This window comes from Danaus plexippus, chromosome 31, assembly GCF_018135715.1.
Source record: "Danaus plexippus chromosome 31, MEX_DaPlex, whole genome shotgun sequence".
NCBI classification, from domain to species: Eukaryota; Metazoa; Arthropoda; class Insecta; order Lepidoptera; family Nymphalidae; genus Danaus; species Danaus plexippus.
In genome coordinates, this window is record NC_083558.1 from 1,140,477 (window position 1) to 1,167,528 (window position 27,052).

Below are 27,052 nucleotides of genomic sequence, written 5' to 3' on the forward strand. Positions count from 1 at the left end.
TTCGTCACAGTATAAAGGGAAATACGAGTAATATTCTCATCTCACAACCGGATACGTTTTTTAAAAAACACTGTTTTATCCGCCTTACATATTTTTTAAAACAGATAATTAACTATATATATTAAATTAAGCTGAATGTGCGTCCCGAGTACATTTATTAAAGAAAATAAGTAATAACACATTCTCTAATAATAAAACCTTGTAACAAATCAAACGACACACTTTCAATAACATTTATTTATTCAAAGAAAATTCATCACAAAAAAGATATGTCTTGTAGAAAAATATCTTAATACCTAATATATATGGAGATCGGATAAAAGAAAAAATCATCGGAATGAAAATGAAAAGTATTAAATCGGAAATGTACTTAACATGTTAACATTAGTATGAGTTAGACTGATACAGACATACTCGCTGTATGACAGTAACGGTTGACTATCAAACTCGTGTCAGAGCTTGCATATTATTGGCTTTACGAAACACTAACCTTTCTCTTAACACGGTAATACTTAAAAAAACATTTTCATGAATGAAAAATTATCAAAATTGTTGTACGCTCTACAAATCGAGTCTTATTAGCCGTCAAAGATTTTTTTGCTCCTATATATATATATAAAATGTTTCTATAAAAAAAATATATATAAAATAGCTGCCATATAGCTACATACATATATATATATATATATATATATATGCTAATTTAAAAATCAGTCATTAACATCCAAATCTGAATAGTTAGATTACCTCAATATAAGGACAGAAATCACATTACTTGTATAAATATATCTCTCAAATAGATTCAAATAAAAAAAAAATCATATATATGTGAGTTTTTTTCTAAATACACTTTCAACGGACGATCTTTAAAAAAATTGATCGATGTGGACAGGGTGTGTGTAAATTTTACTCGAATAGGGAATTGGATTTGAGATCACCGTATTGCTAGCAACTGCCTTCCTTTCAGAGCTGATCTCATTTTCTTCACCAGACCCGACGGTTGTATCAGTATGGACACCTCCGTCCCATGGTATGAGATTCTGTTCATGTCGTCCTCCCCGCCCTGGAAATGGAATATATATATATACAATATAATACACATTTATATATATATATATATAGTGAACACACATTTAATGTGAACCAATCCTTTAAATTCCCGAACGCACCCGAAGTGACGTCACAGCGATGACGTTTGGTTGGATCACTTTTACGCGGGAAAGTATTTGTCGACGCGACTTGTTTGTTTGTAAATTGAATTTAACTTATTAAAGATGTTTTGGTTTAAGATAATAATTAGTTTGTCCTAGCTGAGGTTTGGTATGTTATTTAAAAGTACCGCCTTTTAAGACGACATTATTTTTTGGTAATTTTGTTAGTAACCTAAGTTGTATATGACAAATTTAATATAGTCTTGACTTTATATGTGAGTTACTGTACCTGTGTCTTAATAGCTACGTGATATAAATTACCTTGACTATATTTATTGGTCGGTTATTGACCTCCGTGATGGCCCACCGACCGACTGGCAGCCCTGCCCGGCTGGCCGGCGACTCCGCCGCCACTGACGTTATTGTACACTCGTTGTCCAATTTTATACCTACGTATACAGTAATCGTTAGTTTTTAAATATATATATATGTATATCATCATCAGCCTATCGGAGCCCACTGCTGAGCAAAGGCCTCCTCTCACTTGGAGAAGGTTAGAGCATTAGTCACCACGCTCGCTCAAGACGGGTTGGCGATTTCAATCTTATAATTTGATATTATAAGACCAGGTTTCCTCGCGAAGTCTTCCTTCACCGTCCGTCAGTGGTGTCTCAATACTCTTAGAAAGTGCATATGACTCGGAAAAGATCCCATCGGTACTTGCCAGGTTTCGAACCCGCGCCCTCACGTGAGAGGCGGGCCTTTAACCTTCAGGCCACCGCGGCCACATACATGTATATATATTTACACTCACCCAAGCTCTCTTTGTCTCTCTTGTTGATGACGTATATCTTAGCGAGTGGAACCCGGTGAAATAGTATGTCTATCTGAAAACAAATTATATTTTTATCAACACAATATATATATATATATATATATATATATATATATATATATATATATTGTATATATGTATATATATATATATATATATATATATATATATATATATATATATACAGATAACGTGCGTCCGTACATTGCTTGTGCATTTGTTTTTTTAATTTAGTTCATTATTTCTATATATACTAGTTTTTGCTCGCGACTCCTTTTCTGAACACAAGTGTAGCGCTCAGAGGGATGTATACAGGGTGTTAAGACAGTACATACAGTGACCTGCGTCGCGGGCTTTTCGTGAATCTGAACCAGTAATGACACACAGACGTACAGTATATATATATAACTTACAAACGACGTATGGGCGTTCCTCAGCAAGTTCCTCGCGTGTGTGACTGAACTGGGAGTAGAACCGGCTATCCCTGCGATGCGGTCACCAGAGCGACCGGATATACGGAACCCGTTCGAACCCCAGCGAGCGACCCTGGAATTTTAGCAAAAAGATATTCAAAATCACTCATCATTATATAAGACTATCTATGAGTGAGAGTATAATAAAATCGGTCCAGCCGTTCAGGAGAATAAGCTCAGGAAGCACGTATAGGGTGTATTACTAACCAAACGCTCCTCTCATACTCGCATATAACCGGGGCGTCTTTGACCCTGACAGAGGTGACACTAGCCCCGCGACCCTGCTCCGCTCGCAGCGCCGCCGCCTGCCGACACAACAGAGGCTGGAGGGGGGGGAACGGCCTCGGGGGTGACACACCTGATGCAGGACACCATGTATAACTGACTTTATACGGAACCTGTATATAGGATGCGGTTCCTATTATCGTGTGTACTGACTGTTATTGAGCGAGTTGCTTCTTCTCCTGGCGTTGTCCCTGGCTGGAGTTCTTGATCTATGGACTACCTTCACTGATGACGTCACCCTGGGCGAAACAAACATATATATATACTGGGAGTAACATCTATGTTAAAATATGTTATGTCCAACCAAACAAGATAAACTATGAAAACAAAGTGATGTATTGATTTCCTCATCACATCTGGTCGAACGATCTCGTTACAGTACATGAAATGTTTTGAAAGAGGAAGTGAAGTGAAAAAAGGAATACATACGCGTTTGTTCACGCTAACGTTATGTTTACATAGTTTATCTTGTTTCGCTGGCATTATTTTTTTACAGTGTAGTTCCTCAATACATCAATCTAACCTGTCTTCCTGTCTCTTTTGACCGATACCTCTCAGCCGGCTCAACAGCGACAGTTCGGTCAAACCCCTTCTCCACACCGGTTTCTGTTGTTCCGATTTTTCTGTAAATTTTATTGTAATTCAATGAAAAGACCCGAGAAATAATTGCCACATGTTTTGTGGCTTTCTTGTAACAAACATACAACACCTTCCCCCGGCTATGCATCTGAGAATAACATAAAACTATTTCTTCTTTTATTTTCCATGCCATGTCGTCACGGTCCGCTAGATGGCGGTAGTAGGCAATAAAATTAACATCAACACAACCAACCTTGTTTGATATCTCTCTTGGGGCTGTCGTTATGTTTCCTTCGCCTCGGACTGACGTCGTACGCGTTCTGACTCAGCGACCGCTCTATATTCGACCTTATCACCCTAACATTAGGGCTGTCAGTCGCGACATTGATCCTTTCAGCGTTAGTATTAGCTATGGCGTCGGCGTTAGAACTATTCGGGTACAGATATTCGTAGGCCGACTCGGGTATGTCTAGATTTGGGAGCGAGGATTTTCTCGTTTTATTCTCGTTCACCACTCTCCGTACTGGCAACGGAGAGGCAGCCCTGTTGGACGTGGACGCCATGCAGAGGCGCTCGTACAGGCCGTTGACGTCCCTGGCGTGTGGATCACCTGTCACATTGACAGTCGCGTCCGTCACGTTCGATCCGTCTGTCACTTTGACGTTGACGGCCTCGTTCGCGTCACAGCCGTTCCCGGCGGCTGTCACCTTGACGTTTCCCCCGCCACCCGACTCGTCGCCCGTCAGGCTGACGGTGGTGAGGCCGTGTCTGTAATCGTCGACGTAGACAGTGCCGTAGCTGTTCCGGTTTTCTGTGTTTACGATGTTTATGAAATCGTCATCTTCCGGTTTTATGGTCAGCTTCTGTTTGAAGTCGAAGTCGAAGACGCTCGCTCCCATCACCGGTATCGCTGTCTGTGGCGTCTTATTTGACACTTGGATCACTGTCACGTTGTTCCTGGTTATATTTGCGGTACTGAAAAAAAATATATAAATAACATATACATATATTTTAAAGAGCCTATATTTTTTGACACTATAACTTCTATTGGATTCTTTTCAGAATTTGTTAAGTTTGTCTCCGATTCGAATTTTTTATATAACCTGATCCCTTCCATATATGACCGGCTTAAAGATTAGGGGTCAAGCATATTGGTCTTACACGACCAACGTAACTATATATATATTAAATCTCTCCCTTGAATAGTATTTATCTATGTAACGCTACTAGACATACAGACGGTTGTAATTATTTTCGTAGTATGGGGAAAAGGTTTTGTCTCACTGGTCAGCTCCCCGCTAGCTACCATTATTTCTTATTTCAGGTTTATCAGTTACTACCCATATTATGTAATCTACCCACAGCTTTCAATCAATATTCCTCCACCTACCCACTATGAGCCTTATTCCTCCACCTACCCACTATGAGCCTTATTCCTCCACCTACCCACTATGCCCCTTATTCCTCCACCTACCCACTATGCTCCTTATTCCTCCACCTACCCACTATGCTCCTTATTCCTCCACCTACCCACTATGAGCCTTATTCCTCCACCTACCCACTATGAGCCTTATTCCTCCACCTACCCACTATGCCCCTTATTCCTCCACCTACCCACTATGCTCCTTATTCCTCCACCTACCCACTATGCCCCTTATTCCTCCACCTACCCACTATGCTCCTTATTCCTCCACCTACCCACTATGCTCCTTATTCCTCCACCTGCCCACTATCCTCCTTGCACCTCCAGCTACCCACCTCTGTCCATCCCCCTCGCTGACGACCAGCCGCTGCTTGTACTCGCAGTCGTCTCGTATCTCGTCTATCTCGGCGAAGAACTCCTCGTCGCTCTCGCTGACGTTCCTCTTGAGTATCGAGTCGTCTAGGCAGATGTTCTGTCCGCATATCTTCGTCACGCTCGCCCTCGTCTCGTCGCGGCTGGTGCTTGGCAGCGGGCATGTGTCCCAATTGGATATATCGACATCAGCCCCGTTGATATCTGACGTCATCGACGCCATATTTGATAGTGACGTCAGATTTGATGGCGGTGACGTCAGCGACGGCGTAGACGGGGGCGGGGTGTTGGTCGCTGATGACGTCACCGATTCGTTTCGTGCTTCAGCCTCGTCCGCTGCACCGTTACTGGTGCCGTTCGTGTTGCCGGCATCGCTGGCGTTGGATTCGAGGTTCCTCGTCAACGGAGTCAGATCGATTCCCGGCACCCTGGAGACGAGGTAAGGGATGCGAAAAACAACTCTGCGTTACGTAAGCTATAACCTTTTTTGTAAGGGGGTACAGTGACCAGAGAATATTATAACTTTGTATGAGATATAATGTCATATATATAAGATTTTAATTTATGTGTCACACAACATTACCAAGGAGCTGTTGAGATGCTGTTTATTGAACTCTCTCGCTAGATAAAACTATTATAACAAAATAATACTATGGTACTAAAATTCCAGTACTCATAATCTATAGAACGACACGGGAATCGAACCTATAGCTGTTGAGATGTGATCACGTAGTTGTTTTACCAACTGAGCTATCGTGCTATAAAGTAATTTAATAGCTTTACACCTGTTAGCAATAAATGAACCAGAATATAAGGAACCTGGTGCCATACAAACACTAAGGAACCAGAGGTCTTGGTGATAAGCGAGTTTTTATGTGGTTTTTTACCTGTCCGGTGGTATTGCCGGTGTTGGTGGGAGTGGTGACGTGGGATCCCTCGCCGCCGCTCGCGGGGGAGGCTGTGCGGGCGGCGAGCAGTACACATTCTCACCGGGGGACACTATACGGAGCTCGTGAAGTTTCGTACGTAGTATGGCCACCCAGTCTTGCATCGAGTCCCTGTACGGAATAGTCCTTTGTTGGAAAGTTTATTTTGGACTAGACAATCGATAAACGAAATCTCACACAACTCTGGTTTTTTCGACATAATTTTATCATCCACGTGTACAAAGTACGTCCCGGCTGTGAATTTAAAACAGATTTTCCACTGGGCATTATTTAGACAGACCGGCAGTGCTTCTAATAACGGCGTTTTAAAGACCGCTAAGACCGATACACTATTACGCGGTCACAGTCAAATAAATAGAGAGGTTACTTAAGTGCTAATTTAAAGTGTGAGCATTTTATCAAATCAACATAATTTCTCCATAAACAGATCTGTTTAGCCTCACCAATTAGGGGCCAGCATCCTGACGGGTCCATGGTCTGTGTCGACGAGGAAGTCGTATTCCTCGCCGAGGTGAGGTTTCACACTGGCGGTGACATGTCTCGCTGTCTTCAAACAGACGCGCCAAGTTGGCTGATGAGTGAGGGTAGCCTTCGGTTCAGGGTATTGCTCTAGGAACGGAACTCGACCGTTGTGGATGCAGAATAATGTCCACATGGGTTTCAATGGCTGTCTCTGGTGATGCAATTTTGACATATATATATATATATATATATATATATATATAAGTATATATAAACTTTGGGATAATATCTCTAACAAAGTAATGTCTGCTACAATGTTGTAGATGAGATCGTCTATTAATTTTAAATTAAATAACCACAGCTAACAAACATGGTTTTCCCGTTTTTGTTGAGGTCAGAAAATCACTATCCGCGACAAATATCTCATGCATTAAAGTAAGCAAATTTCTTTACCCTTAATACGTGTTTAAATTTTCGAACGACAAACGTCGAGTTTACAGTTTTTCAGTATCATCATTATCAATTAGATTTACGTATGTTAAACTTAAGTAACTAAGTTAATGTAATGAATAAAAGTGTAACCAAAAAGAAATAAGAAGAAAAATTCTAACCGATTTAAAAAAAAGAGAGGTACTGAATTCGTATTAACTTTTTTATGTTTGTCTGTTTAAAAACTCCTAAAATGCCATTAACCTTACGACTCACGACCCAATAACTAAGCCCAGACGAAGCCATGAACGTTGGCTGTGAATAAAATTAGTGTAACTATTGCAAATCAATAGTCGATACGCCGGATATCCGTATCAATGGAGACGCGAAGGCGGACCCGCGGCCTCCGCTCGTTATACGGATCTCTCCCCGGACTTCAATATTACTTTAAACTAATACTTCATACTCAATAACGTGTGAGATACATGCACGAAGCTGTCAATCACTAGTCATAACATAACTATCGATACATTTTTATCAACACTATTGTTTTATTGTTGTGGCAAGAGTTATTATTGTTCTATGAATTAAAAAAAAAAATTAGTATATTACAAGGAAAAATTTAACAATTATAGACATAAAATACTATACTACATACTAGCTTTGCCCGCGACTTTGATAAACTACGATTATTTCATATATATATATATATATAAGAAATTTATTCAAAATGTTCACTCATGTAGCCTAAGCCTTTTTATACTAAATGATTTATATCCCAGTGAGAGTTTCATTGAGACCTGTCCAACCGTTTCGGAGATAAGTCATAACAAACAGACATATATATATATAATATGACAGAAAGACAGAACAATTTTGTTATATATATATTTAATTATACCACACATAGAAAAGTTGAATCATTTATAGCGTAATAAAATTTATATCAGTTCAAATACAATAGTATTTATAACTTAAACATCAGAATAAATGATCACTGCCGAGAGATCCACCGACCAGTGCTGAACATACAATCGGTGAGTATAGCCACATCATTCCAATGCATGTAGAATACAATTTCTAACAAGTTTCCGTTGTGTACTATTAATTTGTGTACCTTACGGGTATGTGATGTGAAAATTTATTGTGTCCGTCGTACCTTATTACCGAGCTGCCTTAATTTCCCGCTGCTCTCGATCGGTATCCTCTTGAGGTAAGCATTTTTCTGTATCTCTCTATAATAGACCGGCCCCTCGTCACCGCCGTGGAACATTTTTATGCTGCCATTCGTTACTGCGAATATTGTACAAGCCACATTTTCACATTTTTTATCTATAGTAAAATTTAGGACATTACAATCAATGAAGGTCGTAACTAGGGTAAGCTTTCATATTGATGCGTTATAGCTGTGTTATATTTGATTAGATTTTAAGGATTTTGGGAGATTTTTGATTGGTTTTAGCTTCGCTACCGAGACGATGTGCACTTATTATCAGTCGGAATGATAGCCAAGCCATCCAAACAGTCCAGATATCCGGGGCTGATTAAAATACATCTAATTTTAGGTCTACCTTCACATATTTTGATTGACATACAAATCAACATGTCTTTAAAATATTTATTGTTAGGTAATAACACATAATTAATAAATTTTCTTCACTTGTTACCGTTTATTGATTTTTTTGAACTATATATATACTGTTTAATACAACAAAAAGCGCGCTATCTTTTATATAACATTACTAATATCATAAAATATATATGTATTGATTAAACAACTTCGTAATAACTTAACCAGTAACCTGGAAAATTTTGTAAGTTAGTTGCAAAAATACGCATAAAAAATTGGCAGTTTTAGCGGCAAAATACAAACAGATACGGTTGTGTAAACTAATTGCGTGTTGACTGTTGGGCCAGTTGATGCATTAATTAAGAGTGAGTCAATTTAGAGGAATGCGATTAACTTATACGTATAGCCGAAAATGTAAGAGAAAGTTCATTATATATCAAACAAATGAGGATGTATATCAAACAAATGAGGATGTATACGAAAGTTCATTCACGTACTTTATTCTATTAACCCACTGAGACACTTTTAGTATTGTTAAACTTAATTAAATAGTAGTAATAACTATAAATCCCACGTACCTTATAAAGAGATGGAACTCTTAAAAATTCGTTTGCTATTTGATTTTAATATCACGTAAAATAGCTACCGTAAAATTATTATTTATATAATATGGTTCACATTTATAAAACATTTGACCTTTAAATTAAAACTAAATAGTAAAAATATAACAATGATTGCAATTGGACGCCATAACTGATTATGACGTTTACCTGTATTGTTGCTAGAACTTTATACCGTCACATAAATCATAATAACGAAATATGCCTCTTATTTAAAACAATGTATTATTCGGACATATATTTTAAAATAACTAATTACTCTATTTAGTTTATGGTGTTTAATATTAGATTCTCGGGAATAAATTATTTTCACCTGTTTGACTAGTCGTTTATACTCTGTCAACACTGTTTAGCATGTTATATCTGAAAGGCTCAAAAGAACTCGTATCCAGAGCCGTAAAAATATTTACAAAAAAAAAATGTTATATCTGAAATTCTGACAAATGACAGTTGATACCAAATTCTGACGTATGTACATGAAAAGTGATAACTGATAAGCTCTTAAATGATAAATTAGCAGCAGTACAGGTGAGTTAATAATTTTTCATTAAGTTAATATATAATTCTTGCCACCTCTCTCCTTTGTGTTAAGGAAAAAGTTGCCTTTTTACTGATAAAGAAGTGATTTTCTTAGTTTCAAATCCACTAAGAATGACTTATATTTATAACAAATTCAGTTTCTTTATTCCACACAAGTGGCGCGACCATCGCCAGTTATTTGGATCACGTGACCGTCTGGACCGCCAAAATAAATGTCATCTTTTCGCCGACTTTACGGATATATCTTGTACAAATAACTTTAACCGCCCGTTTCTTTGTTGTAACGTGTTTGTACTGTATATATTTTTTTAAATTCGTCACATTTAGAACCGAAGTGGCAAAGAGATCGCTGTGAGAGCGATTAATAATGGCAAAAGTTCATATAACCAACGTAGTAGTGTTAGACAATCCGAGTCCTTTTCTCAATCCTTTCCAATTCGAGTTAACCTTTGAATGCATCGAAGAATTGAAGGAGGATCTCGAATGGAAGATGATATATGTCGGATCAGCGGAAACTGAAGAGCACGACCAAGTGCTGGACACAATATACGTTGGACCAATACCAGAAGGAAGGCATATGTTTGTGTTCCAAGCGCCGCCGCCAGACGTGAATAGAATACCGGAAAACGATGCGCTCGGGGTTACGGTCGTTCTACTAACATGCTCCTACCGCGGGCAGGAGTTCGTTAGAGTTGGATATTTCATCAACAACGAATACAGTGACAGCGAGCCGGAATTACGCGAGAATCCGCCAGCCAAGCCCCAGTTTGACAAAGTTGTGAGAAATATACTCGCATCTGAACCGAGAGTGACTAGATTTAAGATTAATTGGGCTGAACCCGACTCGGCGGCTGCCGTTGACTCTGGCGATGGTAATTTAGAAACTAGTCACGCGCCCAGCAACGACTCGTACGCCTTCAACGCTGACAGTCAAATCAGTGGGATGGAATTCCAAGGCAGCTTCAGCGGTTACGGCGACAACTCGAATTCAATAGCTCCAATGGAATGCTAAGGTTAGTTTATAACTGGTTGTAACTGGCTTCACCATGTCTGTCCTAGCCTTTACGTGACGAATGTATGGACATACAGTTAAGATTAAGTAACAACTTTTCATTCTTTGTACTAATAATATATATATATATATAAAAATTGCTTACTTCAACTAATAATATAATATTTAAATATTTTTTTTCAGATTAAATAATATGGAGTAGTTAAAATTATGTCATAATGTGAACGAGTGCCGTCGGAGAGAGTACCAAGATGAGGACGCTCGCACAACTATCAATATATCTTAGCATAAGGCTGTATATACATGTGCAAAATGTGTTGAGATGTTATATATATGTGTGTTGTGCCTTAATTAGTTCACATTAACCAAGCTTGGATCTTCAGCCGCGTAAATATCTCCCCTATTTATAAGTGTTCCTAGATTTTATGTATATTTTTTACCAAAATTAATGATTAAATAATGTGTAAGATTGATTGATTTTTTTTTTATTCGTTGTTATTTAACCGACCTCTTTAGCCAACTTGAAAAATTGTAAGTTGTATACAACATTTGTATGCATATTTTTTGACGGTTGTATGTCACGTATTGAGAATGTACGGGTTATGTTGTAGGTCTGTGTTCGTTTCATAGCTCGGAAACGCTATGTGAATCGCGGACGTGATTTTTCTGTTCCAAATGAATGTATAAACTAGTTTTTGCCTGCGACTTTGTCTGCGTCTTGTCCAGAATTAGGAATGCTAAGCGGACTCTGTTCCACCTTAATGGTGGTAAATAAGATTTTATCAACTTGTATATATATTTTTTGATAGGATGAAACTTTTCCTAGGTCCAGTCTCCTGGTTCTAAGCTATCTCCACCAATTATCATCCAAATCGGTACAGCCGTTCTTGAATTATAAATAGTGTAACTAACACAACTTTTATATATATATATATATGTACCCTTTATACATTTGTCGGTGGTTACTCGTTTGTATTTTGATTTTTAACGACTGAATCCCAGTTGATAGAAATTTACTAATACTAAAATCATTTTCTATCTCCCATAGTTTAGTAACAAAGGTACTTATGACAAAGGACTCGGCAAATAATATTACTGATTCGGAATATAATTGATTGTATATATTAATTAGTTACTCTTATAGGTGAGCTATATTACGGAAAAATGTTATCAAAATGTGCTTATGATTTTTTTGATCTAACCATGCATGCATCGATGTGACTTTAGCTTTGGTGTGTCTATATGCTTTGTAAGTAAAACCATTATACTGTAAGTGTTGAGTTAATTAAGCAAATTGTTAGTAAGAGAATATTTTTTTGCGCAGTTAAAAAGATTATACATATTTATGTATATAATACACTATTTTAAACACGGGTTCGTGTCAAACCTAAATACAAACGTGATGGTATCGTATCTGGAAACGGTCTGCGATCAGTTCGACCGTGAAAACTAATACTAAGGATACGACTGAATGATACTTTATCGAGCCTACAGCGATATTTACTGACATTTCATAATTAGATAGATACACGTTTAATTTTAACGCAAACGTCGCAGTTAACAAGGACGTCCCAGTTTTACATGAGCATCGTAGTAACCTTTGACATTAGTGAAATTTTCATATAACGAGAAGCCTTTTAGGAATTAACTTAATTTTGTAAATATTTTAAATAAAAGTGATCCTTATTTTGTTAACCGAATACTTTTAGCTGTTGTTTCAATGTGTTGGTTTTCATATAAGGCAGCCCTAGTAGGTTAGTTTCAAATTTGGTAGAGAGAGGAGCTTGGACGGGGGAGGTGAGCGTGTAACGCGTTAGATGGGACCCTTAAACCTACCTCTGGGTCAAGTCCCAGGCGCTGTTGAAGCTCCTCTCCCTGCATGGACCCGGCGCCCGCACGGTGCATCCATGGAATGATGAGAGGTTTCGTCTCTTTTTATATAACGTACAAATGATATATATGTTATGTTTCCAGTTGTGTCTCATCAAAACTATTGTATACATTAAGATAATATAACCTAATTATGAAGAAAATTAACTAGCAATAATTTGTATACCAACAGCGTGTAAGAATATTAGAATTTATAATACCAACAATGGGGGTAAAATCGCGGGTGTAACCTCGTATTTCGTACAGTGAAATACGTGAAATATTAACTTAACGTTTTCTCGTCAATTAACTGCGTTTCATCAAAATCGTGCCAGTGTTTTAATGCCAGTTAGCTCTTGGTTTGTATTCATGTATATATAATATATATTAACTGAATTTTTATTTATATAAATTTATATAGCAATGTATCATCATCAGCCTATCAGAGCCCACTGCTGAGAAAGACTTCTTCTCACATGGATCAGTTAGAGCATCAATCACCACGCTCGCTCAAGACGGGTCGGCGATTTCAAACTTATAATTTGATTATAAGTCCAGGTTTCCTCACGATGTTTTCCTTCACCGTCTGTCAGTAGTGTCTAAATACTCTCAGAAAGTACATATGACTCGTAAAAAAGACTTTGTTGCTAGCCAGGTTTCGAACCCGCACCTTCATGAATGTCAGACGGGCTTTAAACCTCTAGACCATTACGATTTTCGCATATTTTTTTATTAGGAAGTATTTGCTTGTCAGTCGTTCTGAACCTGGTTGTGTTTGTTGAGAATCAAAATTAACCTGCCCAATTTTGTTATATATAATAATGGATGTATCAGTTAGTTTCTGTCTCAAAAATCCCACAGAACTAAGCTGAAAAATACTCATAAAATACAGCTATGCCTTTCGATTGCTCACCTGTGTTTCACTACAAATTTCCACATCAAAAAAAAGAGTTACCACCCACAAATCTTAGATCTGTTAAATTTCAGAGATCGTCCTTGAGATTTAATTCATCCCTCGTGCGTTGCATTTCCTGTTGATACTACCCTTAAAACATTTTTTGGGTACATAAATAAATAACTTACGTCATAGCTGCACATGGAAAACTCGGGACTGCGAGTGTACAGTTTTCCATGTAACTGGTGGTAGGGTCGTTAGAATTACACATTAACAATTCAACCAATAATAACATTCCCTTCCAGTCTTAACTCATACTTGCTATAGTCTATTCGTATACCAGTTTTGATGTCGTCTTTAAATCAGACATAAACTTTGATTGTTAATCTGTGGTTTTTTTTAACTAAATATTCTGTGACCAAAATCATCTGTCATTCTACGTTGACGTAATACATTGACGTAAAATGTTGGCAAGTGATTGTGTGTTTTTTCTATTAATGTTTTTTTCGTGAGTGTATATTTTTTATATTAATTTTTTTTTATCACGAATAAGCCATTTTAAGTATAAATTCTCTGTGAGTACAAAAATTGTAATCAGTTAAAGTAGCTGCAAATTAACTGGGTTGATTGTCCAATTGCTATAATGGAATTAAATATCTTAGAACACGGATAGTAATTCGATTAACTATGGATATGTTACTGGTGGGCTGTATTCGTACTACAAGTCGGCGATATTACGATGATACGCGTAGTTTCTTGTCTAACGAACTAGTTTTAAACAGCACAATAATAAGAAACGGGTAATAAATAAACAAATAATCTCCAGTATATAAGTCCTATTTGCATCGTCACTACAAACGCAGCGTTAACAGTATTTCGTTCATAAATATGTAATAATATGAAACGCGAAACGCCACGTATGTAGTGTATGCAGCCATGTGACAATAAAGGATTCACCAAATAAAGAGGAATTTAGTATTAAATTAAATTACGTCTAAAAATAATATACATATTTTTTAAATTACAATAGTACATATATAAAATTATCTTCAAGAGCAGAACTCTGACCTGTGACCTCTATGGAGCTATATGCACCTGGCGACGTGACCTTACCCACACTAAACTTTATTCATGTGTACGAAAACGATAAGGAATAATATTAGTCGAGTGATCACACTTGGATTATTATTTCTGAGTCAGAGTCCCGGTACAAAGTTAGTTTTTTCCTCATCAGTAAAAACTCCCAAAATTCATATTCGTCAAATCTTTTTTCACCTGAATTTTTTGTCTTCCGTACTGAACGTCTCCACGAGTCCCAACTGAATCCCTCTTTATTTTCTACGTAGTTTTTTACATAGGTTACGTGCCAAGCAATAAATGTGACGTCACCAAGCATACGACAGGTCACGCTGTTGGTGCATATGCGTGCAAAATACAAAACGACATCCAATAAATTTGCGGGCGTTTGCGTTTAAACATATTTTTCAGATAAAATTACTTAATCTGCTATAAATTTTGCATAGCCATTGTAATTCTAATTGTCAATATGCTGGAAAAATATAATGTCTATATAATGAGATGTAAGACTTTGTCGAGTATACATTTAAATGAAACTATAATTCTCGCAATTACTACGCGTTTTTTTATTTAACTACACACTCCGACGTTTCGGTCGCTTTGCAGCAACCGTGGTCACGGGCAGACGGTATGGAGAAAAAAAGAAAAGTCAAACGTCGCGAATGTCTAGTTAAAATAATGAGCGTAGTAAATTCGATTTTTTTATGTATTAGTACTCTCATTTTGTTGTTCTATGTTACTATATAACGAATTTCGATGACTTATTTTCATTTTGATATAATCTTTGATTGGTTGGCCAGTCTAAGTCTAAGTCTAGCGATATTATGGTTCTGATTAATTAATTATATAGAGTGGCAACCAGGGGTTCAAGGAAAACTACGAAACCTACTTGTATGTATATTATAATAAGAATTACATATTAAAACTCATAACCTATACCTAAGACTATGATCGCCCCGATGTTAGGATAGCAATCCCATTCCATAGCTTGTGTGGTGTCAGGAATCTCCTGGTTCACACGGCTTGGTGTTCGTTCCGCGGAGTCAGCGGCGTCACTCGTTATATGATATTTTATCCACACAACGATGTTGCCCCGGCGATGCTCATTTATTTATTATGTAGCGCGTACGTAACATGGTACAAAATATTAGAGCCCCCATGTGTCTCGTACAAAAAATCGAATTCAAAAAAACAATATACGTTTGTTTCTTAATTCTGTAGGTATTTCATATATTAATAGTTTTTGCTCGTAACACTATTCTTGGTCACTAACTGTTATCAATTCTATTCTTATCTGATAAAAAAAATTACGTGATTTATCCGTCAGTTTCAATCCTTCGATGGGAGTCAACGACGAATCAATTCGCTTTTAAGGTTTAATATAATAAAATTTAGATATCCATCATCTCAAGCAGTGTAAGGTTTTTTTTGGGAAGTATCACTGGTTCACTACACTATGCCAGATAAGATAGTTTACGGGTGTTATAGTTTGGAAAATGAAATGTCGTCTAAAAATTCTCTGATTTGATGTTAGTCCAGTTAGAATTACATTGATGTCTTGTGATCCGTGTGTCCCGAACTTATTTAATATCGATTCGACTATCCTCTTGTTATCTCATTAGTAAAAACCGTCTGTAACTTTAAAATTCTCTTCAGATTCACACAAACCAATGCTGCTGGAGTAACGGCGAGAAAAAGTGAGTTGTTTTTTGTTTTTTTTTTTTTTGTCGAGGCATAGGTCCTACGTGGAAAGCAATATATTTGTTGTTACGATCGATGAAGACACTTAATATAAATTTTCGTATAAACAGGAAATGTAACACTGTTAATTCAAAAAATTAAGTAATGAGGTTGTATGGGAGGTAGTAAAAAAAAAAATTTGTATGCATCAGCATATAATGTTAAAAAAAATAAATCTCCCAATACTTTATCACTTAAATGAAGTGAAAAAAGTATGTAAGCACTTTATTTTTCCGTCTTAATATTATATATATTTTTTTAAATATTTTTTCTATGCCAGAGTTAACCTACCGGCTGCCATGACAAAATTGGGCCGTGAATGCATAATATATGATCATAATCTTTTTTGTATGCTATGCTTTTTATGGTTTAAGAAATGCGGTCCCTTTCCGATTAGAGAACTATTATTTTTGAAGAATGAAATAAAACATACGCTCGTTCATTAAACTAACAGAGACAAGTTCGTGTAGACTAGATTAGTTTCAAACTTGCCGTTTTAGATCAGTTACTTGTAATCTTTTGAGATGTATGTTTTGACCGCTTAACAACGCCATCTGCCATCTGTTTTCAGTGACTTTATACAAAATACATCTTTTGTTTCTTGTTCCCGGGATAGCTTAACGGAATTTCGGTATGAATCTATTCTGTAAGTTATTCTTATGCGGCAACTAGATAATTGGAAAGTTTCTTTTTTGGATTCTCTCAAAATGTTGTAGAAGGCCCGAATCGCAACACTTCCATAAGATTTTACATTTATATTATTGGTAAGTAATATTTTTTTATTGCAGAAGCAATGAGTCTACAAAGGTTGACGGCGCTACGAGCGCTGATGGCTGGACATCCGACAGCCTTAGCTGCATATATAATACCTACTGCGGATGCTCATAATGTAAGTTTATACTCATATATATATGTATATATATATAATTTTGATTTTTTTTGTTTTTGTTAATGTGTGATTTAGTTTTTCTACTTGTTGTCCTGCAAATGAATCTTGATATATAGTATACCAGGTTACTATGATAAATGAGCAAAAATCGTTGGCTTTTAAGCATAATATTTTATGTTAAATCAGTGTTTATGATGCGGTACAAGAAAATAAATTCATTTATAAGGAAAAATTATGATTCGGTTTATATACAAGACGAATATGCACAAATATTTGCTATGAAGATCAGGGATGTCGCTTGGTTTGGTAGAAAGATAAATAAAGTCGATGAATATTATTAAAGTGAAATCATTTATATTAAAAACTATGCGTTTAAAGGTCTGCCAAACTAGACGCATATGTTAAACCATCTAGCAATAGGTCTACTTAAAAAAACGATTGTATGACCTGGTCCGTTTTGGTATTTGACAGTCGGAGTACATATCACCGGCGGACGCTCGTAGGGAGTGGATATCAGGGTTCACGGGTTCAGCCGGAACAGCTGTGGTTACAGCCAACAAGGCCCTGGTGTGGACTGATGGTAGATATTACACGCAATTTGAGAAGGAAGCCGATCTCGCGATGTGGACTCTAATGAAGCAATGTTAGTATTTATATCATATATTCGACCTGATTCGGGGATTTCACCTGTTTCCAATGCATGTTGATATGATTATTGAATTCGAATATATCTTAAGTTTACACGTTATCGGTAGAAGTAAATGAAATATAATGTGTTTGTAATAATATCACTCTCGATATAATTTAGGTAGTTATTAATTAAATCGTGTATAACGATTGCTTTTTTTTTTCATATTTAGATGACATGTTGATTGTTCTGTAAAACTTTTTTTGCAGCTTTGCCCGAAACTCCAACTATGGAGAAGTGGCTGACGAGCAATCTGATAGCCGGTTCTGTTGTGGGGGTCGACCCCCACACTATGACGAGAGAGGAATGGACCCCCTTACAGGTAGACTCTTGTTTTTTTTTTTAATGTCTTACGAAAATCTTAATCATTTATCCACATTACTAAATTAAGAAATGAATCTTTATAGTACTTTCTAATAAAAAAATATAAATATTTAACGAAATTAGTATTTTATATAAGTTGATATTGTTTCTAAAATATAAGTTTAAAATCATATATATCTCCTGATTTTTTTTTATTGCAATATATATATATTTTTACATATCCAAGTAAATTTAGCTTTTCAGTAATCGTTCGATAATATTAACGATATATCTATAGTTATTGTGTTATATGTCGTGAAAAAGAAAATTTCTTTAACAAGTCCTACGTATTGTAGACGGCGCTGTCTAAGGCAAAAATGCAACTAGTTGCTGTAGAGAGTAATTTGGTTGATAAAGCCAGGATCTCACTGGATGATCCTCCGCCGAAGAGACCCCAAAATGATATTATACACCTACCTTTAGAATACACAGGTGAGATACATATATATAGGAAACTAACTATGTTTGTTGCCATTTCACGTTTGTGATGCTGTACCGATTTCAATGACATTTGCTATAGAGGTAGTTACAACCTTAGACAAGGATATAGGAAAATCAATTTTTGATATTATCCATATCACAGAATCTAATAAAAGAATATACGAATAATAAATTCTAAGTAAAGTATTTTAGTAAATAAAAATATCATCAAGCTCAAACACGGAATAAATTAAAATTTTAACTCTTTAAGTTTTGACCATCACAATAATATTGGATTACAAATTTTCTAATCTGAATGTCCATTAAAAAGTCTTTGATTACAATAGAATGTTCCTGAATTGAAAATCTCATCAAAATCGGCTCAGCCATATCAAAATAATCCAATTGAAAAACAAACAGATATAACGTATTTAGAAAATAGTTATTTATTACTCGCTACATAGTATAGCTATATATATATTTAAAGGGAAAACTGCCGGTGAAAAAATCCATGATCTGAGAGTAGGGATGCTGGAGAAGAAAGCTTCGGCTCTCGTTATAACAGCCCTCGATGAAGTCGCCTGTAAGTACACAGCTATTTGTGTGTAACTTTTATTTCATATAGTTGGCTCCGAATCTAAGGTGAGGTAAGGCATCATACGGCAGTCATTTCAACATTTGAGCCATCGTGTCAGGAGTAATAACGGTGTTGAACCAAGCTTTTTCTTGGATTTTTCATATTGTACCACCCAGTTATATATTTTGACTGTATGTCTGTCTGTCATCCTGATACAGATTAAATAAAAAAACGATATATATATATGGAGGGTAGGATCAAATTCATTATTATTAATTCACAGACACACTAAATCTGAGGGGTAGCGATATAAGATACAATCCAGTATTTTTCTCGTATCTATTGCTGACCCCCGACACGGTGACGCTGTTCTGGAGTGGGGGTCGCATTCCGGACGACATAGAACGCAACTTATCTGACGAGGGGGTCAAGATAGTTGGTCGGCCGTACGATGACGTCATCGGGGGTTTGAGTAATTTGGCTGTGAGTAACATTATATATATATATATATATATATATAATATTTTACTTATATATGCAAATAATGTTTGTTATGTTTCAGCGCGAGTTATCCAACATGGGTGACGGTGAACATTCTGTGTGGATATCAAACGAAGCGAGCGAGGCGGTCCACAGAGCTGTGTCCGGGGTCTGTATCTTTACGTCTCATGAGTATTTTTCAACTACTTGTAGAAGAAAAAAATATAATATCATTAATCTCTGTTTATCTCGATTAAAGACTGGAACGAGGTTTTTACAGTATTTATATATATTCTACAAAATCTGTCATTTGTTTTGCTGTCCTGCTCACACATTCTTATAGCCTCTCGCTCACACAAAGCGTTTATACTTTTTCTGGCCAACACAAAGACCTATTAATTATTTGTCTCACACAAAAGCTGATTACACCGCTCGCACACGTCGCAGTGTATCGGAGGTAACCACTAATGGCTTCATTTCATCGACAAAAAACCTGAAAATTCAGAAGAAACCTAATTATATGGGACTAGAAACTGGTTATTTTTTTGTACCTGCGTGGCATTCTTTAATTTCTCTTTGCCAAACAAAATGGCTCGTTCCTATTATATAATATATATAAATGCTTCGTACTGTCGTTAATTTTGGCGCGAAAATGAAGCGCACAGACAGGTGGATCAATGGTTATCACACGCGTTCATCTAAACTTGGGTGAACGCGATATTGCACAATTGATATTCGGAACTTCTAAGAACTTGTGCATGTCGGAAATTTGCGCAGTTTTCTTCCACGACATAACCCGACCTGCACAAGTATACCGTAGCGCGTGTGGCCGGCATTATAGTCTTTTACGCTTATCCAAAAACTCGTCGTAGTCTCTAAATTATCTCTATCTCTTTCTCACATACGATATATATCAACCGTCTTTGTCGCACACTATTCTAGGAAGGCGTGTTGAAAAACCCTCTTAATCTGATATCAGAAGTGTCTCCCGTGGCTTTAGCGAAGTTGGTGAAGAACGACGTCGAGCTCGAGGTACGTGGGTTCAGTCCTGGCTTAATCTACTCCCTTAACATAAACAACGCTGATAGGCTCTACGATTTAAATACACTTTAGAATTTTTTTAGACGACATTATAATTTGGCTTAAAAATTTTGATTATATATATATAATAAAAATTATATATATATATAATAAAAATTTTCTAATCAAAATTTTAATATATATATATAATGAACATACTGAACATATATATATATATATATATATATATATGTGTTCAGATTTCAATATAAATTTTTTGCATAAACTTGGTCCATTACCACCAATTAGGGGAATTTTTTTAGCCTCTATGTATGTAATCTCCAATGAGTGTCAAATTCCAGGGTTTCCGTAAATGTCACATCCGGGACGGTACAGCCGTCTGTAGATTCTTTAGATGGCTCCACCAGGAGGTGGACTCCGGAAATAAGATCACGGAAGTGGAAGCCGCTGAGAGATTATTGGAGTTCAGGAAGTGAGTGATACACATTTAGAGACGAAAGCTCTCATCATTCCATGGACTCACCGTGGGTCCATGCAGGGAGTCCATCCAGGGTCCATGCAGGGAGAGGAGCTTCAACAGTGCCTGGGACTTGACCCAGTTGTAGGTTAAGGGCCGCTATCCAAGGTGTTACACGCTCCCCTCCACCGTCCAAGCTCCAATCTATATATTCGGTTATAAGACACGATAGCTCAGTCAGTGAAGTAACCGAAACGACATCTTTTGTTGGCAGCCAGTTCGAATCCTGCGAGCGATGTTAAATTTTTCTATTCTGTATTATCTGTTTTTAATTTTATTTTCGTGGTTATTTATTGACACGTTGAATTTTAACCTGCGACTCGGACGGAAATATGGAACTAAATCACTACAGTTTGAGAGCAAAACTATACGATAGCTTACCTGATGAAATTTTCAATGAAAAATCCTTAACGATTTTTAAGAAAAAAATATTATCTTATTGTAAAAATACTTAGATTACTACTGGACTAAATTCTCGGTTAAATTATTACGTAAAATATCTCATTTAAGTGAACATTGTGTGTTCTTTATGAGAAAAATAAAATTCTTAAACCACGACTCATGTTTTCGTGTGCTGATGACTAGCGACTGAGCCGTAACGCTCGTGTTAAGGATATTTTTGATTTTTCATGAATTATATTATATATACGTATATATAGACCTAACTGAGCTTACAGTTGTTTATATTACTGTTTGTAAGCCATAAGGCTGGACCGATTTTGTTGAGGTTGAGTATAGAAGTAGATGTGGCGTAAGAGCCACAAGATATATTGCGTTTTGTGAAGAAGTCACCTTTTCGTTTTATAGCTCACTTGTGTTATATATATATACCGTAGGGATGAAAAAGACTTCATGGGCCCCTCCTTCGAGACCATATCCGGGGCTGGTGAAAACGGCGCCGTCATACATTACACTCCATCATCAGACTCGCCCAGGATCATAACGGCTGATGACGTGTACCTCCTGGACTCCGGCGGACAGTACAAGTGAGTGACTGAATACAGGGCGCTAGGGCTGTGTGTGAGGGAGACAGAGCATAGGATTCTATATGTGTGTGAGCGAGATGTGGGGTGGTAGTACTGTGTGTGAGAGAGATAGAGGATAGGCATTCTATATGTGTGTGAGCGAGATGTGGGGTGGTAGTACTGGGTGTGAGAGAGATAGAGGATAGGCATTCTATATGTGTGTGAGCGAGATGTGGGGTGGTAGTACTGGGTGTGAGAGAGATAGAGGATAGGCATTCTATATGTGTGTGAGCGAGATGTGGGGTGGTAGTACTGGGTGTGAGAGAGATAGAGGATAGGCATTCTATATGTGTGTGAGCGAGATGTGGGGTGGTAGTACTGTGTGTGAGAGAGATAGAGCATAGGCATTCTATATGTGTGTGAGCGAGATGTGAGTCGGTAGTACTGTGTGTGAGCGAGACAGAGCATAGCGATTCTATATGTGTGTGAGGGAGATGTAAATTTTTTATAGAAATTTTGCTCTTACCTGTTTAGAATAATTACTACCAAATACATATGAGTGTTCAAATTTAGCTTAAATCATGATTTTTTTTTTATTGAAGACTTTGTCAGCGGGAAAAAATAAAGCCTAACCGTAGAAATTTCATTGCTTTTTCATAAAAAAAAAGTGAAACCTATAATAAGAATATATTGATTGAAACGAAAATAAAAATGAAACGATACAAACGGGCTTATTTACAAAAATTATCTTGTTCCGTTGGCTCTATATATGAAATATAAAATAGCAAGATAAGTAAGATTAACTGAGCATTAGAGAAAAAAATTAATTTACAAACAGGGACGGTACGACTGATATCACCCGCACTCGTCACATGAGTGAGCCCACAGACCTTCAGAAGGAAACCTTCACTAGAGTGCTCAAAGGTCAGATTGCTATCGGCGCTGCTTTGTACCCCGTTGGGGTAAAGGTAAGTAACGACGCGGGGGTAACCGGCGGTTATTCTGGCGTAATTGGTTGAATTAAAATTTTTAACGTTTTAATACAGAATCTTGCTCCACACTAAGAGTTACTTCGTAAGCATCGTTTAAATACTTTAATAATTTTAAATTTAATATAATAATTTTGTTTTTATATATATTTTTTATATATGTATTTAAAAAAAAATTACCTTGTCCTCACTAAAGATACTTACCTTTCCGAATAACTCACAGTTACCCCAACCGATTAGCTAATATCACATTTTTATTATGTAGGGTAAACGTATAGAATATATAATAATATATATATATATATATATATATATATATATATTATATTATTATATATATATATATATATATATATATATATATATATATATTATAATAAAACGTAGGGTTATACATTAAAATTACCAGGGTAACGTCTTAGACTCGTTGGCACGTAAGTATCTGTGGGACGTCGGTCTGGACTATGCGCATGGGACTGGCCATGGGGTAGGGCATTTCCTGAACGTCCACGAGGGTCCCTCGGGGATCTCTTGGCGGCCGTACCCCCACGACCCGGGACTAAAGATGGGTCAGATATTGAGTAACGGTGAGTAAACATGTCATACATTACCCCTACACATGTTAGGTTATGCTAAGCATGAGATCTAAGATTTTCGCGAGCAGTCATTGAAATTAAACTAACATTCTTCGTATCCACTACCCGTTTTTTCCAGCAACCGCGGTCACGGGCAGACGTTGTGTTTTTTTTTTAAAATTAAACTATCTTTACGGTTGCAATGTCTGTTTTGACGAAATCTAATAGATGCAAAATCCTCATTATCTTTTCGACAAAACTCTGAATGTGGTTATGAGAAATCGTTTATAATTCTAGAACCCGGTTATTACCGGGTCGGGGAATTCGGTATCCGGATAGAGGATCTAGTCGAGACTATCAGCGTCACAAACGACACGACCCACCCGAGGGTAAGACATATCCAGGGTAACGGACAACTACCCGCATTACCCTGGACACTATTATTCATAATGATAAAGTTATTTTCTGAACGTTTCACCCTAACTTTCATTACATATTCATATTTAGATCTTGCTGTTTCGATCTAATATTATTGCTAAGGGTAATACATATATGTAGGCCAAAGATCTTCTGGGTGACTACAACGGGCGCGGCGTGCTGGGTTTCAACACGATAACTCTGGTACCGAATCAGAGGAAGTTCATCAAAACTGAGCTGCTGGATGACTTCGAGGTGAGTTTCCGTAGTAATTAAATCGGTCGGTTATTTTATAGCAGCCTATTGAAGGTCACGGGTTGTATAGTGTGAAAAATTGAAGGACAGATACGAATCCGCGACTAGCGAGACGTTACGGTTCGGTCACATTACAAACCGAGCCGTCGCGTCCTTACTGGGAACTGAATTAAAAATTCTATGCGCTTAGTTATAATCGCGATTTGAAAAAAATAAATATTTTTTTTTTAACTATAATTAATTCATTTTAAATACAGCTATAGAATATATTGCAAAATAAACAAAATTTTAGAATGTTATAATATTTTTTTTTTTACCCAAAAAACTAGAAGGATATTTAATAATTTCTTCAAGAAAATATTATTATTTGTTTTTTAATTAAAACGATTCCTTCACGTAACAATGCGTTTACTTTTGAAAATATATATATATATATATATATATATATATATATATATATATATATATATATATATATATATATTGTCAAAAATAGAAAAAAAAATATATGTAGGCCGATAAGCGTTAAAATTTTCAGTAAATTTTTCAATTTATCTAGAAGAAAATACTGTATGAATAGCACATTCACAGCTCAAATACATAAATTCCTACCACAAGAGAGTGTTGGATACTCTCGGACCGATACTGAAGAACCGAGGCCTGATGGAAGATTATGCCTGGCTGGAGAAGGAATGTTCTCCATTGATGTAAACGAGGAAGAAGTAAGAAACTCCCGAAACGGGCACATGTTGTACATAAATAACAAACGATTTCATACAAGAATGGTCCCAAATAAAAACAAAAATACCTACACAGTTGATTTTGGTTAAAAATTTCCTTTTTGTTGCGCGCTTATTAAATCATATAATTTAATTAAGAAGAAATATCACTTAATTAAATGTTAAAAGGGCTTCGAAAACCGTTCATTTTGTACACAAAAAATAATATATCCGGCATTTTTCTCTACGGAATTCTAACAAGCTCAGAATCAATGAAATCTTTTTTTCATTTTCCTAGGGACTCTGGAATTTAATTCTGACCAGTTATTCTGGAGTGCACCAAAAAAAATTTACTGCGTAATAACAACGGACACGGCTTCAGTCACTTATGTATATTGTATATAACACAGGACCCAGAACACTGCCTTGGAGGACACCAAAAAAGATATTTTTATTAAATTCTTATAAATATTTATATTATTTTCAAACATATGTTTAATTCTGTTTTTCCATACATTGGTGAGATTATAATAAATGATATATTATTGATTTTTTTTGTTTCATTACAACACAATATTAGTCGAGTCGACCATAGAACTGGGACAAATTTAACTTTTGCGTTTGGGAAACTTCTGTTCCTATACAATATGGACCAGCTGTTGGTTTTCCACATGCAAATAGAATTTTGCGCTGCCGTGATAGTTGTAGTTATAATTTTGTCATACATAAAATTTCGTCTCGACAAGGTCGAAGCAATTTTGTGACCTTATTGGGTTTCCTTGTGAAGCGAGCGTCTTATATTCAGATAACATTGATTTAACTAAGATATTTGTTATTGATATCAGAGATAAGTTATCAAACGATTCCTGACAGACGTCCTGTCACACGGAGATACAGACACGAAGTCCGCATAAAGAACAAAGAAATAAAAACAGACGCATACTAATAATAAGAACACGAGGCGCGTCGGGGTTCTATACTAGTGAGAATTGTTGGGATTCATCAGCTCGTGGTCTCCCACAAATTTCGTATATTTTCATGTAAAATTTCTCTCAATGTTTTCTACTAGCTTCGTCGTTCTGAACAAAATGTGAACGACCTTAGTCTATATAGCATTTAAAATGACATGCTGTTATTGAAAGAATACACGCGATCTTCATTATATCCGGTTTGAAATTCCAAACCGACTGTAATGACCCCATAAATCTGTCATCAGATATATGACATTGAGATAACCTTGGATCTCTATAGTAATCGTTACTTTCTGACAGTAACTAAAACTTCTCATCATTCCATGGATTCTCTTTTCGAGCGCCAGGTCCATGCAGGGAGAGGAGCTTCAACAGCGCCTGGGACTTGACCCAGGGGTAGGTTAGGCCGCCATCTAACGCATGTCACATTACAGACGAAAGAAAAGTAGGGATAACAAAGGCAAACTGATGTTAAGAAATTTTATACTTGTCAGTTTTTAAGATGCGTTTATCATCTTCGTGTTTCCATGGATCTACCATCACATTATTTTATCCGTTACTATCCCAAACTAGAACAACGGAAATTATACTCCCTTCGTCATTCGTAATTAGAAAATATTATTTTTATATTTACAACGAGGTCCGATTACAGCAAATTAATTGCCAAAAACGATAATTCACTTACATCTTTTTATCAGATATAATAAGACGTAAATAAAAGATAAAATATTATCAACAATAAATTTAACACAAACTATCAGTTTGATAATTATTTATTGGCCCTATTACAAGCAACACGGAATTTAATCCGCTTAAGAAGCAGACTGATTGTAATTTTTACATCAACAATCAAATATATATATCGGATTTTATTACAAATTCATTATTTTAAAGACAGGACGCCAGC

The 27,052-nt window shown here is 36.4% G+C and overlaps 3 protein-coding genes across 5 annotated transcripts; 2 read left to right on the forward strand and 1 right to left on the reverse strand.

Moving 5' to 3' along the window:
* Positions 1–219: 219 nt before the first annotated feature.
* On the reverse strand, positions 220–9,305 carry LOC116778348 (uncharacterized). Its single transcript, XM_061525963.1, has 13 exons — positions 9,105–9,305; positions 8,116–8,249; positions 6,509–6,738; positions 6,006–6,176; positions 5,082–5,546; positions 3,577–4,298; positions 3,268–3,367; positions 2,898–2,983; positions 2,667–2,817; positions 2,400–2,532; positions 1,966–2,038; positions 1,473–1,600; positions 220–1,063 (listed from the first exon to the last, which is right to left on the reverse strand). The coding sequence occupies exons 2-13, from the start codon at positions 8,227–8,229 to the stop codon at positions 935–937; spliced, it is 2,502 nt and encodes an 833-aa protein (XP_061381947.1). The 5' UTR covers positions 8,230–8,249; positions 9,105–9,305; the 3' UTR covers positions 220–934.
* Positions 7,907–25,723, forward strand: LOC116778350 (xaa-Pro aminopeptidase ApepP-like). 3 transcript variants are annotated; one of them, XM_061525965.1, is made up of 18 exons: positions 7,907–7,993; positions 16,196–16,236; positions 17,068–17,168; positions 17,640–17,811; positions 18,066–18,178; positions 18,516–18,651; positions 19,127–19,222; positions 19,500–19,699; positions 19,779–19,865; positions 20,639–20,728; positions 21,079–21,209; positions 22,091–22,240; positions 23,058–23,187; positions 23,618–23,795; positions 24,081–24,172; positions 24,342–24,455; positions 25,047–25,177; positions 25,473–25,723. In XM_061525965.1, the coding sequence occupies exons 3-17, from the start codon at positions 17,073–17,075 to the stop codon at positions 25,164–25,166; spliced, it is 1,905 nt and encodes a 634-aa protein (XP_061381949.1). In that variant the 5' UTR covers positions 7,907–7,993; positions 16,196–16,236; positions 17,068–17,072; the 3' UTR covers positions 25,167–25,177; positions 25,473–25,723. The 3 variants fall into 3 exon arrangements, with proteins under 3 accessions (XP_061381949.1, XP_061381950.1, XP_061381948.1); XM_061525966.1 differs by lacking the exon at positions 7,907–7,993 and adding an exon at positions 9,517–9,674; XM_061525964.1 differs by lacking the exon at positions 7,907–7,993 and adding an exon at positions 13,921–13,970.
* On the forward strand, positions 9,713–11,171 carry LOC116778349 (histone chaperone asf1). Its single transcript, XM_032672331.2, has 2 exons — positions 9,713–10,699; positions 10,882–11,171. The coding sequence occupies exon 1, from the start codon at positions 10,054–10,056 to the stop codon at positions 10,696–10,698; it is 645 nt and encodes a 214-aa protein (XP_032528222.1). The 5' UTR covers positions 9,713–10,053; the 3' UTR covers position 10,699; positions 10,882–11,171.
* Positions 25,724–27,052: the final 1,329 nt, after the last annotated feature.

Excerpts from the sequence above, each read along its gene's own strand:
- LOC116778348 (XM_061525963.1), bottom strand. The coding sequence starts at position 8,229 with ATGTTCCACGGCGGTGACGAGGGGCCGGTCTATTATAGAGAGATACAG. Across the intron at positions 5,547-6,005 it reads CCGGCAATACCACCGGACAG|GGTGCCGGGAATCGATCTGA; the intron begins GTAAAAAACCAC and ends CCTCGTCTCCAG. Across the intron at positions 2,818-2,897 it reads AAGCAACTCGCTCAATAACA|GTGTGTCACCCCCGAGGCCG; the intron begins GTCAGTACACAC and ends GTCCTGCATCAG.
- LOC116778349 (XM_032672331.2), top strand. The coding sequence starts at position 10,054 with ATGGCAAAAGTTCATATAACCAACGTAGTAGTGTTAGACAATCCGAGT.
- LOC116778350 (XM_061525964.1), top strand. The coding sequence starts at position 13,927 with ATGTTGGCAAGTGATTGTGTGTTTTTTCTATTAATGTTTTTTTC. Across the intron at positions 17,169-17,639 it reads CTACTGCGGATGCTCATAAT|TCGGAGTACATATCACCGGC; the intron begins GTAAGTTTATAC and ends GGTATTTGACAG. Across the intron at positions 23,188-23,617 it reads TGTACCCCGTTGGGGTAAAG|GGTAACGTCTTAGACTCGTT; the intron begins GTAAGTAACGAC and ends TAAAATTACCAG.